Source organism: Pelmatolapia mariae, linkage group LG3_W (genome assembly GCF_036321145.2).
Source record: "Pelmatolapia mariae isolate MD_Pm_ZW linkage group LG3_W, Pm_UMD_F_2, whole genome shotgun sequence".
Taxonomy (NCBI): Eukaryota; Metazoa; Chordata; class Actinopteri; order Cichliformes; family Cichlidae; genus Pelmatolapia; species Pelmatolapia mariae.
In genome coordinates, this window is record NC_086229.1 from 16651879 (window position 1) to 16666354 (window position 14476).

General features: G+C 39.9%; 1 protein-coding gene across 1 annotated transcript; it reads right to left on the reverse strand.

The window, feature by feature from the left end:
- Positions 1 to 2118: 2118 nt before the first annotated feature.
- On the reverse strand, positions 2119 to 12879 carry LOC134646756 (NLR family CARD domain-containing protein 3-like). Its single transcript, XM_065470130.1, has 10 exons — positions 12796 to 12879; positions 12614 to 12743; positions 11763 to 11878; positions 11429 to 11639; positions 9452 to 11234; positions 6456 to 6629; positions 6102 to 6275; positions 4220 to 4393; positions 2827 to 2873; positions 2119 to 2651 (listed from the first exon to the last, which is right to left on the reverse strand). Exons 1-10 carry the CDS (start codon positions 12877 to 12879, stop codon positions 2119 to 2121), a joined length of 3426 nt encoding a protein of 1141 aa, XP_065326202.1.
- Positions 12880 to 14476: the final 1597 nt, after the last annotated feature.

Genomic DNA, 14476 nt, shown 5'->3' on the forward strand with positions numbered 1-14476 from the left:
CCTTTGTTAAAACTAGACTCCAGGTTCAGATTGAACAAGTGTTTTGTGTTTGCTGTGTTTGCTCCTTTAACTGAATCTTTCCCACTTCTTCCTGTAAGAGCGAGTTAGCTGTGTGAAAAACAGCTAGCATCACCAGAGAGAAGAATCAAGGATTTGGAAAACACAATGGTCTTCTTACTCAAAGAAAAACTGGTGAGTGTTGAAGTTTGGGGAAAACAACCCAAAAGTTTTGGTGAATTTCATGATGTTTTGTCTGAGTTTAGAAAAAGTGTGCTTGTGACGTGCACAATTGGTAATTGAAGCTTTGCTCTTTGATGGATGAAAGTAGAAAGAGCAAACAGAGACTGTGATGTGTGTTTTCAGTTCATGCAAATATTTAAACACAGAGTTTGCCCGATGAACTGAACTTGCATTTTTGTCACATTGAAGCTAGCGATAATAGGAAAAACTGTTGCCATTTTCTTTTTTTCCCCCAGAGTCTTTATTGTGAATTTTGTGTTGTAAGTATAAAGTCGGGCACATTTTTTTTTCCTTCGCTTTCCACCCATTGGACGGGGCTGAGACTTCCCTCTCTCCCTATATGCATGTGTGCTGAAACAGACACTCACACACACGAGACATCAGAGGGCGAGCCTGATGCATCAACTGCACCCACCGGATCAGCGGCACATGCTTTGATTGGCTCATAAAGAGACAGTTTGGTGTTTACCATAATACTGCTTTATCAGCAGGGGTGTGGATCTGATCACACTGACACAGAACTGAACGAAAAGTGTGATTATTTGGACTGTTGACTAATGTTATATACTAATGATATTTTCTTGTTTTGAGCCAAATTAGATTTTTCTATAGGAGCTCTCTGTTTAAGCATTAATGCAACAAATTGGATTTGAGAACAATTTAGGGCTCATGCAAGCAAAGACAGAACCTCCTCATCGTGATTAGTAGTGGGCATAAATTCAATGAGCTCATAGCACTAAGTTGGCTTTATTAGCCCTGCAGGACATTGTGAAGCTGAAGGTTTTAGTTTAAATCTTATTCGTAAATCAAGAACTAAAGCTTAAAGAATAACCTCGGTGTCTCATTTAGAACAAAGCTGGGCTAACTAAAATGATCTTGATCTATGGAAGGTAAAGCGTGACCTACTCAACTGTCACCGATTTGGTTTTCTCTGTTTGTGTTTTAATAAAGATGCAGGCTCTTTACTTAAAGGTTTCCAGTTCTGGTCTTTTCACGGTGCTTTGCTCCTCCACTCCTGCCAACCTAGAACTGGTCCAGTAGCTTTCAGATTTGTCTTACAGTACAGCAGGTAGTTCCAGGACACACACACACACACACACACACACACTCTACAGTGTTACCTTAAGTTCAATTTTATTCTTATAGCACAGCAGTCAGCTAAAGGTGCTTTATATTTACATCTTATATTGTAAGGTAAACACAATAATACAGTAGCTCATAATAAAAGGCAGAGAGTTGCATACACACATGGTGAATGAAGAAGAAACACTCAATGCCCAGCAGCCTACGTCTATTGCAGCATAACTAAGGGAGGATTCAGGGTCACCTGGTCCAGCCCTAACTATATGCTTTAGCAAAAAGGAAAGTTTTAAGCCTAATCTTGAAAGTAGAGATAGTGTCTGTCTCCCGAATCCAAACTGGAAGCTGGTTCCACAGACGAGGGGCCTGAAAACTGAAGGCTCTCCCTCCCATTCTACTTTTAAATACTCTAGGAACAACAAGTAGGCCTGCAGAGCGAGAGCGAAGTGCTTGATTTTATATCTGACATTTCAAATACACTGGATTGATTTGAAATATTTTAATATTATAAAATGATGAGAGGAAAAACGGGAATTTCCTAAAAATCAAAGTTCACATTCACTGAATTCAGATGGAATGGTTCATCTTTGTCTAGTATCTAGATGTTAGCATTTGTTTGGTAAAGGAGTAAAGAGGAAGAAGTTTAAACTGTTCAAAATGATTCCTTGTAAAGGATCAACTGATTGAATCCATGAATCTGAAAAACGTGTTTCTGAGTGAAAGAGACAGACATGTACAGACTGAACTGTTCAACAGTCAGAGTGTTTCTCTAACAGGAGGACACTCTTTACCCTCAACTCAGCACAGACGCACCGAGCAACCAGGATTGAACCCAAACCCAGGATAAAGGGTTTCAGTGAATGTGGTGTTGAAGGTGTGGAGGTGGATCAGAGTGTCAGAGGAGACTCTGTAAAAGGACAGAGTGCCAGCAGGACAGTCCACATACACTGCTACTCTGTTAGAGACAGGGGAGGAGGAGGAGGGGTAGATGAATGTCACGTTGTTATTGTACATGACATAATGAGGACCATCTTCAGAGCAGATCAGACCCCAGGAATGATCGTTCCATCCAAACAGACACTCATAACTGTCTCCTTTTCTTCTGATTCTTCTGTAACTCACTGATATCTCAACCGTTTCTTTCCACTCGACCTCCCAGTAACAGCGACCAGTCAGACCAGTACTACACATCAGCTGATAAAAATAATCAAATCTGTCTGGATGATCAGGATAAAACTGAACCTCCTCCACATGTGTCATCTTCCTGTTGTTGTCAGACAGTTTAATGTGTCTGTGTACTGTGTTTGTGTCGATTGTGAGTTGACAGGAATCTGATGGAGAGAACAAACACAATCCAGCTGCAGTTATTGATCCATCATCTGTTCATTGATTGACACTTTGATGATGACTCCTGACATCAGAGATGTGAGTGAGTGATGTGACAGTTTGACGATGGTTGAATGTGTGCTGCTTTGTTTTCATGAATCACATTAAAAACACACTTACACTTCCTCAGACCTGGTCTACACCATCGGACTCCAGCAGGCTCCACCCTGAAAGAAGGAGGGGGGTCAGACCAGCACAGTCAGCATGCACACATGGACATTACATGGCTCTCATACACATATTGTTAGACACTGATGAAGGATCAGTCCAACATTTTTACAAATACACTTCATCCATACGTGGATCAAACTGCTGATGATTTTGACTGATCCTGGATCTGTCAGTACACCACTGTGTTGAATGAAATATGACTGACTCAAACTGTGATCTTCATCATCATATTCCTCTTCTGTTTAGCTGGAAAGGACACCTCCCTGCCTTTGCTGCCAACTGTTTTTCTCCACTTGGTGTCAGTCTGCCCTCTGAGTGAGTGCAGCATTGTTTTCATTTGTTTTAATGCCACCTGAAAACTTTTGATGTTCTGTTCACATTTCCACACAGCAAAATGTCTGCCTGTGTCACACAAACATTGAACCATGTATTTGTCTGAAGAGCTGCTTTGAACCATCTTCTTCTCCAGGATATTTCCAAATTAACATTTCAATGTGATGATCTTTGTTATATTGTGCTTCCTTTAAGATCTCTGAATACTGTTTCTGTCCTTTACTGCTGTGTTACACTCTTGATCCCACCATGCTTCACTTTTTTCACTTCCTTCCTGCCTCTACACCTTTAACTGGGCTATACTCCAGATTAACTTTTCTATTGGATTGTTTCCATGAGGATGTACACATCCTGGACAGGCAGGAACGCTGATTTGAGCACAGAGTCAAGGAGGCCATTTACGTGAAAAGGGAAGGACCATCTCTGAATCAAGGAGGGGGCGTAATCTGTCACCATCTTACAATGTTGTGATTGCAGCTATTCCCCAACTGTCTGTGAGTGGTACTCATGGCCATTGATCAGTGGAATCATATTTTGGGGATTTACTTACCTGGATGTTTCACTTTGCGTCAAGACATTGGATCGTTTCCAGTTCCATTGTTGTATATTGTGTATTGGCTTTTAAAATCTTTTTTAAAATTTATGACCTCTATGAAAAGCACTAGACACATAAATCCCTTACTGCAGGCCTGCTTTTCTGTAAGTCTACAGAGAACATCTTCCTGTAGTTCTCAGTTTCTACCACAGCTCTAAAAATAGAATAATGATTTTATTCTTTTGATAATGCGAGACTAACAGTTCCCCCTGGTTCCAGTGTTTGTTGTGTTCTGGGATAAATATTTCCATAATTTGAACTGTTAATAATATTGAGATATGTTGGTCTCCCTGGAGACCTCCTATCCTTTATGGATCGTTTCATGTGACGTGTGTATGAAACAAACAGCAAGCGAGTGATGGACACAGGAAATGTTTCCAGCTCTTCCTCCTCGATCAGACATTCCCTCCATACCTGAGAGTGTCCAGTGTCCAGCCTCGATCCTTCAATCCAGCCGACAGCAGTTTCATTCCTGATTCTCCTGGATTATTGTAGCTCAGGTCCAGCTCTCTCAGATGGGAGGGGTTGGCACTCAGCGCTGAGACCAGAGAAGTAAAACCTTCCTTTGTGATTAGGCAGCCTGACAGACTGCAGACACACAAAACAACAATCCATCTGTGAACAATGATTTTCTGTATTTCAGGTACAATAACATTATTCAAAATCTTTGTGTATAAATAAAGCTAAATTAAATTGAATGGATAGAAAATCAATTTCATTCTGCTTTATCTATACATACTTTATTTAGACAAAAAAAAACAAAAAACAAACAATAAACAAAATACAAACTAAGGAGAGAGATACGCACATGCACCAGTGGCACATAAAAGCATCAGGGGTGAAAATAGGGGAATGGAGAAGAAGCAGAGCATCATGGGAACTCTACTAAAAGCCTGACCCTAAAGCAGCATAACTAAGGAATGGTACAGGTTTGACTAATCCAGCTTGAACTGAACTTCATCACAAAGTAAAGATTGATGCTGATCTTAGAGGGTGTCTATCTCGTGAACTTAAACTGGGATCTGGTTCCACACCAAGTTAACATAGCCAGGCTTTCTTTGTGTTAGCTGGTTTAACAAATCTGAAAGTCCCAGTCAGAGATGACTAAGTTCTCTGTTAACTCAGCCTTTCTGATTCAGCATCTGTGCACGCTCACACTGGGCAGAGATAGCTCAGTACGTAGAGTGGTGGCCCCACGATCAGGGGTGGAGGTCGGGGGTTTGAATCCACTGAACGGTAACCCTAAAGTACCCCTGAACAAGGTACCGTCTCTACACACTGCTCCCCACTGAGTGAATGGGTTAAATGCAGAGAAGAAATTCTCCATGGGGCTCAATAAAGTATACACTATTATTATAACAAAGACGCTTTAAGCATCGTTACATGCTTCTTAACGAACTAAATGGATTGAGCAGGGTCTACAAATGAAATGATGCTAAAGAATATCCTTCCATTGCCTTCCACTTATCCAATTCAGGGTAGAATGGAATTCTGAAGCCTATCCCAGCAGTCATATGGTGAGAGGTGGGGAATGAGATCAGCACTAATTTTAGCAATTTTAAGGTATAATTTGACCTCAAGTTGTGTCGGGGTTAAGTCTTTCTTTCCAGAACAGTTTCTCTTCAGTTCATCTATTTGTCTATCTATGCCGTACTGCTTCCCTGACTGGTTCTTCACTACCTCATGCAGTAGTCCAACCCACAATTAGTAAATACATGAAATAGGTTTTTAGCATAACTCCGAGACAGGATGTTTTTAATTTTAGAAATGGTGCGCAAATGAAAGCGAGCAGTTCTACATACTTTTTTTTTCAATCCACGTTCAAGGACGTTCCAAATGAAAACAAACTCATAACCAACATTATCCAGTGTGTTTTTAAAGCCATAGTTAATTGATTATGCTGCTCATCAGATTTCTGTTAGAATTCTATTATAATCCTCCTTTGTGAGAGCTTTATTGGGGAATAGAGCGTTAAAATGTATAGTTTCTTAAGGTTTTATGAAGAGATGTGGCATTAATAAATAGATTATTCTGCATTAAGAAAAATAATAATAACCCCTATACATTCGATTTGGATATTTCCTTAATAAAAATATAATATGGACAAATGATCTTAAATCTCCAACTTTACCAGTGCTAAGTAATTTTCTTTCAATCCAACACTAAGAAAGGTGACTCAGAACAATCTCAAACAATAATTTAAAGTCTAATAAAATTCTTTAAAGGTTCACTTTTGTTATAGAACAATTGAATATAGATTTTAAATGCTAGTCAGTGGAACAGTTTGAAAGCTGACCTTAGAGTTTCCAGTTTAAAGTTTTCACTCTTTACTCCAACAGACAGAAGCTTGACTCCTGAATCCTTCAGGTCAGAGTTACTCAGGTCCAGCTCTTTCAGACTGCAGGACTGGGAGCTGAGAACTGAGGACAGAGCTTCACAATCTCCATCTGAGAGGCTGCAGTGACTCAGTCTGAAAAAGGACAGATTAACAAACATGAAAAAAATAACCTTTTTGTTAAAGTGAAATTCTGTATTATTATTTTAGCAATTTAATCCTGTATTTTCTGGACCCAGTCATTCCTTTGGCTAATAAATAAATAAATTATTAATTCTGTCAGCAGATGAAAACAAATATATAGTTTGGTCTGACCTAAGAGTATTCAGTGTACAGTATGGACTCTTTAGTCCATCACAAAGACCCTTTAATCCTGAATCCGACAGGTTGCAGTTACTCAGGTCCAGCTCTCCCAAACTAGAGGACTGAGAACTAAGAACCGAGGACAAAGCTTTACAGCTTTTCTCTGAGAGGTTACAGCCCATCACTCTGAAAAACAACAACAACAAAAACTGGTAAAAAGTATCAGGAGTAAAGAACTATGACATCTAACAATATTAATGCTATTTTTTCCTCTTGATTTTTAATTGATTCTGACAGTTAGATATATAATGAGATATATATCTATTTTGATCTGACCTCAGAGTTTTACAGTGTGGACTCTTCTGTCCATCAGACAGACGCTCCACTCCTGAATCCTGCAGGTTGCTGTTACTCTGGCCCAGCTCTATCAGATTGGAGGGCTGGGAACTGAGGACTGAGGACAGAGCTTCACAGTTTGTCTCTGACAGGTTACAGAGACTCAGTCTGAAAAAGTAATGCAGTTTGTGATTAAACTAAACCAATTTATATAAACAGTGTCCCGATTAAAATGAGTACATAAAGTAAATTAGTCAAAATATCAACTTAAGAGGAAAATTATTGTTCTCAGGTAAAACCAAAAGTAAAGCAGCAAGTAAAATGTATTTGTATGTAAATTAGTTTTTTTTTTTAGCCTTACAGTAAGGCATGCTTTGTAGTGCTCTGCCACAGTTTCTGACACCTGCTGGCCGAGTTGTTGACAAGAGTAGAGAATATGGCACAGTAGTACCGATTTAAGTCATCAAGTGAATGTTTTTTTTTTCTTTACACTAAATGTAATCATGCCATCCAATAAAAAAAGAAGAAAAAAATATTGCACTCAAGGTGAGTTACAAAATCAAGAAATGATTACTAACACCAGAGGATGATGTAGTTACATTCTGCTGAATAAAGTTTATGCATTAGAAATGAAGATCAGATTTTTTGGAACGAAAAGATTGTAAGTGAACCGAATTAGTTTAGTAAACCTAAATATATAACATGATAGTGGAACGTCTCTGTATGACATTCTGAAGCAAAAACAGGACAAAGATCCTCTGAACACTGAGGAAACAGGTGCCTGAGGTAGAACCAATGCACACGAACAATGAGGAGGCCCAGGGATGGTCAGGCAGGATGGTTGATCAGCACAACATCACAGCACACAGCCAACCAAATGTCCAGTGGTGAAGTTGCTGGTCTAAAGAGAGCATAGTCAAGTCATCTGAAAAGATGATTAAATGTTTACTTGTGTTTAAATGTTTATGGGCTTATGTGGCAACTAGCTAAGGCCCAGGAAGAACAGCCTTGGGATTAGCTAGTTTATGAACAGGAAGCTCAATTTCTGGGGTTGTTAGCTCCAGCACATGGAGCAAAATCACTCCTTGACTTGACTTTGGTAATGTGCTGGCTTAAGCAGAACAACCCAGGTCCAGATGAAACAGGAAGAGACATAGTCCTAGCACCAACTAGGGTTTGGGGAGTGCAGATAGAGTGTGACCTCTACTCAAGTTAGGTAATTGGGACAAGGCTGGGAGGTTGGACCAGTAAAGACTTCTTCGCAATTATTCCTGCAGAAGCAAATAGAGCAATGACCAAAATCCTTAAATACTTTTAATTAACTGCTTTAGAATAAAATTTTAAAAAGATCTTGTTCATGACCTGTGTAGTATGTTAGCTCTATTGGAAGTAAAAATAACTTGAACTCCAATTTTGAAAACACAGCTTGTTTATTTATTTATTTATTATAAAGCTCTGACTTGTATTATGACTATGAGTCTGTGGTCTGGGAGAGAGTCCTGTAACTCTCTGTCTGCAAAATACAGTATATAATGACCAGTGTTGGGCAATTAATTATATAGTTACTTCTTTAAAAATAAGTTACTGAGTTTTGCAAATAAAGTTTTTTGCAGCGGTTTACCTAAAATGCAGCCAAGGCGTTTCTTTAAATCAAATTTGATGCCACACAAATTATTTGTGCCACTCCAGAAAAAAAATGTCAGAAAGGCCTGACAACAGGAGATGTATATTTATTTTTTTCCTATATGAAGTCATTCTTTTTTGAACAAAATTCAAAACAGAGCCTAATAATCTTTCAGTCATTTCTACCCTCACTTAATTTCCTTTTGCTGCTCAGCTCTCACACAGTGGCTCAGCTATGCTCCAATCCCTCCATATTGTGGCCAATCAATTGGGAGGATATAGGATAATATCATTATGTGAAAAACAGAGATGGTGAGAGACGCGACAGTCAAGTGGAGCGTGAGTCTGTCCTCTCAGTAAGTGAGTGAGACAGTAGACAGCGGTGAGGAGGGCTGTGCGAAAGCAAAAACGCATAAATGTGCCTGACACTCGTAAACGTAGCAGCATTTGGCTGCAGTTTAAAGACTTTTTTTTTATCTCGGTCTTGGTCTTGTCTTGGTCTCGGATTAGGCGGTCTTGACTACAAGTCTAGAAGTCAGTAAGAAATTAAATATAAACTGAATAAAAACACAACAAAGACTGAAAGGGAGGGCAGGACTAACCAGTGTAGAGGAAACAAGAGCGAGAGAAATGAGACAAAGTTGTAGAAAATAAAGACAGTGAGATATTATTCTTAGAATTATTATTATTATAATTATTATTATTATTCTTAGATTCTATTCTTAGAACTGGCAACCCTAACCAACAAGCAACATGAGGAAAATGATTCAGTTCACCAGCAGCTGGTGAAATTTGGGTGATTGTACAAGTACTTATGTATGCAGTACAGGGCGGGTCTGGACATTACTTTTTTTTTTTTTCCTCAGAAATGCTGACAATTGTTGCTACATATGCATGAACAGTTGGATTGAGTACTGATGACAATGTAAATGTTTTATATATTTTTCAAACCACTGCACCATTACAGTTCTTTCAAACTGTGCACACCTGCTTTATGTTAACTGGACTAAACATTTACTAAATAAAGGCATCAGCACATATTTACTTACAGAGATTTATTAGAGGCATTGACCTCTCGCAGCAGCTGCAGAAGAGCTTCCTCTGAAGAGAATTTCGTCTGGTCAACCATTTCTAAATCTTTTTTTGATGAGACTAAGATTGAGAGCAGAGCTGACCACTGAGCAGGGGAAAGATTACGTATGGAGAGACTTCCTGAGCGCATGTACTGCTTGACCTCCTCCACTAGAGAGCGATCATTCAGTTCATTTAGACAGTGGAACAGATTGAGGCTTTTCTCTGCAGATAGATTCTCACTGAGCTTCTTCTTGATGTACTGGACTACTTCCTGATTGGTCTGTGAACTATTTCCTGTCTGTGGCTGCAGACCTTGTAGGACAGTCTGACTGGTCTGCAGTGAAAAGCCCAGGAGGAAGCGGAGGAACAGGTCCAGGTTTCCGTTTGGACTCTGTAAGGTCTTGTCCACAGCACTCTGGTAGAACTGAGTCGCTGAATATTCTGTATTTCCAGACTTCTGGGAGGTTGTTTGTTGTTCTTCCAGCAGATTGACTCCAGAGTTGATGAAGGTCAGATGGACATGAAGAGCAGCCAGAAACTCCTGAACACTCAGATGGATGAAGCAGAACACCTTATCCTGGTACAGTCCTCTCTCCTCTTTAAAGATCTGTGTGAACACTCCTGCAAACACTATGGCTGCTCTGATATCGATGCCGCACTCTGTCAGGTCTGATTCATAGAAGATCAGGTTTCCTTTCTGCAGATGATCAAAAGCCAATTTTCCCAGAGACTCAATCATAATCCTGCTCTCTGGACTCCAGTGTGAATCTGTTTGGGCTCCTCCATCAAATTTGGCCTTCTTCACTTTGGCTTGAACCACCAGGAAGTGGATGTACATCTCAGTCAGGGTCTTGGGCAGCCGCCCTCCCTCTCTGGTTTTCAGCACATTCTCCAGAACTGTAGCAGTGATCCAGCAGAAGACTGGGATGTGGCACATGATGTGGAGACATCGTGATATCTTGAGGTGAGAAAGGATCCTGCTGGCCTGCTTGTCATCTCTGAATCTCTTCCTGAAATACTCTTCTTTCTGTGGGTCAGTGAACCCTCTGACCTCTGTCACCCTGTGAACACAGTCAGGTGGGATCTGATTGGCTGCTGCAGGTCGTGTGGTTATCCAGAGGTGAGCAGAGGGAAGCAGTTTCCCCCTGATGAGGTTTATCAGCAGCACGTCCACTGAGGTGGGCTCTCTGGGGTCAGTTATGATTGTAGTTTTGTGGAAGTCCAGAGGAAGTCGACACTCATCCAGACCATCAAAGATTAAAACAACCTGGAAGTCTTCAAAGCTGCAGATTCCTGCTTCTTTGGTTTCAGTAAAGAAGTGATGAACAAGTTCCACCAGGCTGAACTTTTTCTCTTTCAGCACATTCAGCTCTCTGAAAGTGAATGGAAATATGAACTGGATGTTCTGGTTGGCTTTGCCTTCAGCCCAGTCGAGGATGTATTTCTGTGTTAAGACTGTTTTCCCAATACCAGTCACTCCCTTTGTCAGCACTGTTCTGATTGGTTCAAGTTGTCCAGGTGAGGCTTTAAAGATGTCTTCTTGTCTGAGTGATGCTTCTGGTTTGTCTCGTTTAAATACCATTTCAATCTCTCTGACCTCGTGTTCATCATTGACCTCTGCAGTCCTTCCCTCTGTGATGTAGAGCTCTGTGTAGATCTCATTCAGAAGGGTTGGGTTTCCTGCTTTAGCGATGCCCTCAAACACACACTGGAACCTCTCCTTTAGTGTAGATTTAAGTTTGTGAGGACAAATAGCATCTAGAAGTTTTCAGAGAAAAAACAAAAACAAAAAAAAAAGTACAACATAAGGTACTTGTTTACTGTTTTAATATAACGAAGAGACAATTTAAATTCCATATATCATAATTCTTATGTGTTGGTCTAACTATTTTGAAATTAGTAAATTCTCTATTGAACACCAGCAACTTTAATCTTCAGTGAAATCTTCTTACTGCTCTGCAGACGGTCAGCCAGCTCATCAAGCTTCATTCTTCTCATAAAGTCCAGGGTGATCTTTACAAATGCCTCTCTGCTGCTCCTCCTCTGCTCCTCTTCCTCCTCCTCCCTCTGACTCTCTAAGTATTCTGGGTAACCTGAACTCAGAACTTTCTGGATGTTCTTCAGCTCGTTCTTCACAAAGCTGATGATGGTGTTCTCCAGCCGCTGGAACAGAATACTCCATGAATGACCCAATTATACTGAAATCATGGAGCCAAACACTGATTATCCTCTGTTCCACAAAGAGCAGCATGAAGATGTAAAAGTAAGTGTTGTACATGTACAGACCATAAATATGGAGTCCAGCTGTGCTTGATGCTGCTGAGCAGACTGATCACTGGGAACCTCTGAGCTCTCCTGATCCCCCCTGTGGAGGAACCATGTAGAGTTAGTCCACATGAAATCTGTCTCCAGAGAGACGAGGAAAGGAAAAGACACAGATGCTTCTCATCAATATAATTTTACTCATAATAAATAAATAAATAAAATAAAATAAATAAATACATTTTAATAAGAGAGGCCTTTAGAAACCGAGCCCAGACGAGACAAAAACTAGGTCAGAGGGTGACAGGTCACCCTGGCAACAGACTTCAGAAAGGGAAAGTTTAGTGCAGAGCTGCACAGGAAATAAGACACGAAGAAAGAGGAACTAGAAACACATAAGGAGTTGTTTTTATCGAAACTATAGGTGACATGGCAGAACTATACAACCAGGCTGGCTGCTACTGCCTTCAGACCTCAGCTTGTGTCTTCGTGTGTTCGGTCTCCATTTCCGGAAATGTAAAATAAAGATTATTTTTGAGCTTTGATCACTCTGAGTCCAGTCTTTTTCTGCCGCCAAAAGAATGCAAAAGAACTAAATTTAATACCCTCTTACGTGTCATTTGCTCATAGTCATACTAGCTTAAGCTTAACCCAGTACTTGCCAAAGTGGGTTAAAATGTCTTGATGCATGCTCAATAATCCAAGAAAGTAAATCCAAAAAAAGAGTCACTTGGATGAGTGACGAAATGTTTCTGCCTCTGGAATTGCAATGTCCAGATGAACATACCGGTAATCAACTTTTGGGATTTAGTTACCTGGATGATTGAGCATGCATCAAGACACCTCTCAAATAGTTCATGTTACTAACAGCTCACCTGTATGGAGCAGAGCTCTGCCCCTTTTTAAATTGAATGATGATATCTTTAGACCGGTCACTCTGTAAGCTGGGTGGAGGTCCAGGTTGGTTCCTGTGAATAATGATGGAGCAGTGATGTGAGTGCTGAGCTGTGACATGGAGAAGAGTCATGGACAGTTAGAGATGGTCATCTCACCTCTGAGCTTTGGTCTGGCTCTCAAGTTCCCCACACAGAGTGGTTTTAGAGGGAGGGGCTCCCTCCTCTCTGTCCTCACACTGATCCATGCTGCTGAATTCACATCAGCTCAAAAACACTTTCTACCTTCACCTGCAGAGGAAACACAAATCATTCACATCAACTGAAATCCTCCTTTCCATCATGTGTGCTGTCCAAAGATCAGCTTCTTCTTTCCTGCTTCCTCTCAGTGTCAGCTGAATGCAGTCAGACAGAAGTGTGAGGCAGAAGAAGCTGCAATCAGTTGCTCTACTTCTACTATGAGTCCACTCGATGGAGCCATGACGCACACATGATGCATTCAGCTAAAACATACTGATTGACTGTGACTTCAGTCCAATTATATTCAGTCATTTCAACATGTGTGAACAACATTTTCAAACATTCAAACATTCAAAGATTCAAAGAGGATCAGCAGAGTTAAAAACTTCACACTAAATATTCCTGCTGAGTTCGCAGAGAACCATGCACACACTGATTTACTGGTAATAAGAATCTTCTTCCATCAAGTAACACTCTGTCAGTTCTGGATTAATGTGAACCACCAGTGACAGGAAGGAGGAGTTGGAGTTTCACAACTTGTCTTGAATTCAGTTCATGCCAGACTGGTGTTTTCTGTGTATCTTTAATTTACACCGAAGGAAATTTTTAGTAGTTAGCTAGAGTCAAATGCTTTGGAGACAAAGTTAGAGGCTGAATTTAGACATCTGCAGAGGAGAGAGAGTGGATACTGAACAAAAGATGATGAAGATAGAGCTGGGATGCAGCAGGTGAAGAGGAAGACTTCAGAGAAGATTCATGGAAAGAGAAGGTCAGTATTACAGGAGGAGGAGGATGCTGGGTGACCTCGTAAGTGAGCGGCCAGAAGGAGAAAAAGGACGAGCTTATTATAGGACAGTGACCAAAAAAAAAAAAGTCCAAGGTAATTGTTTGCTCATGATCCCTGAAGTGTGACAGTAATATTTTAGTTTATATAAAGTAAAATATGCACACATTTTAACAAATATCTGTTTGTTCTAAAGTGTTTAAATTTAAACAAGTAGAAAGACTGACATCTGCAGTTTGGCTTAAAGTAAGAAATCAATAACTGTTATTTTGTATTATTATATATAAATATTGGAGTACAAGTGATCATGATTATTTTTATATCACTTTATTAAAACATATTTCGAAAATAATCTCATCAATAATTTTGTTTATTTAGAGCATTTCTTCTGTCTCAACTCATTCTTATTCATTCACAAATTCACATGAGCACTTTTTCTATGCAAACACTTTCTATCAAACCTTCACACTCTGCTGGATGCTTGGAGATGATTGGAGAACAAGTTGGGGTGAATATCTTGCCAAAGAATATTGGGCATGTAGACCTGGAGTTGCATGCTATTTTTAACTGATATGTAATTGTCTACAAATGTTTTTTGTTATCAGCGTTTTAGTTAATATCAGTTATTATTATGAGCTGGGTCACATTTACACAATCCTGAAATGACATGAATGAAGAGCTCCACTAACAACTTTTCCTTCATGTAAATACAGCTTTTTACTGTCTGTGTACAAACGGATCTTTTATTCTACATTCATTGACCTCACAGGTCTATGAACGTAGAATAAAGGAGGTTTAACAATTGTGCAATAATTTGGTCA

Excerpts from the sequence above, each read along its gene's own strand:
- LOC134646756 (XM_065470130.1), bottom strand. The coding sequence starts at position 12,879 with ATGGATCAGTGTGAGGACAGAGAGGAGGGAGCCCCTCCCTCTAAAACC. Across the intron at positions 6,630-9,451 it reads AATGCCTCTAATAAATCTCT|AGTGATGGGCTGTAACCTCT; the intron begins GTAAGTAAATAT and ends GTTGTTTTTCAG. Across the intron at positions 2,652-2,826 it reads TAGACCAGGTCTGAGGAAGT|ATTCCTGTCAACTCACAATC; the intron begins GTAAGTGTGTTT and ends TCTCTCCATCAG.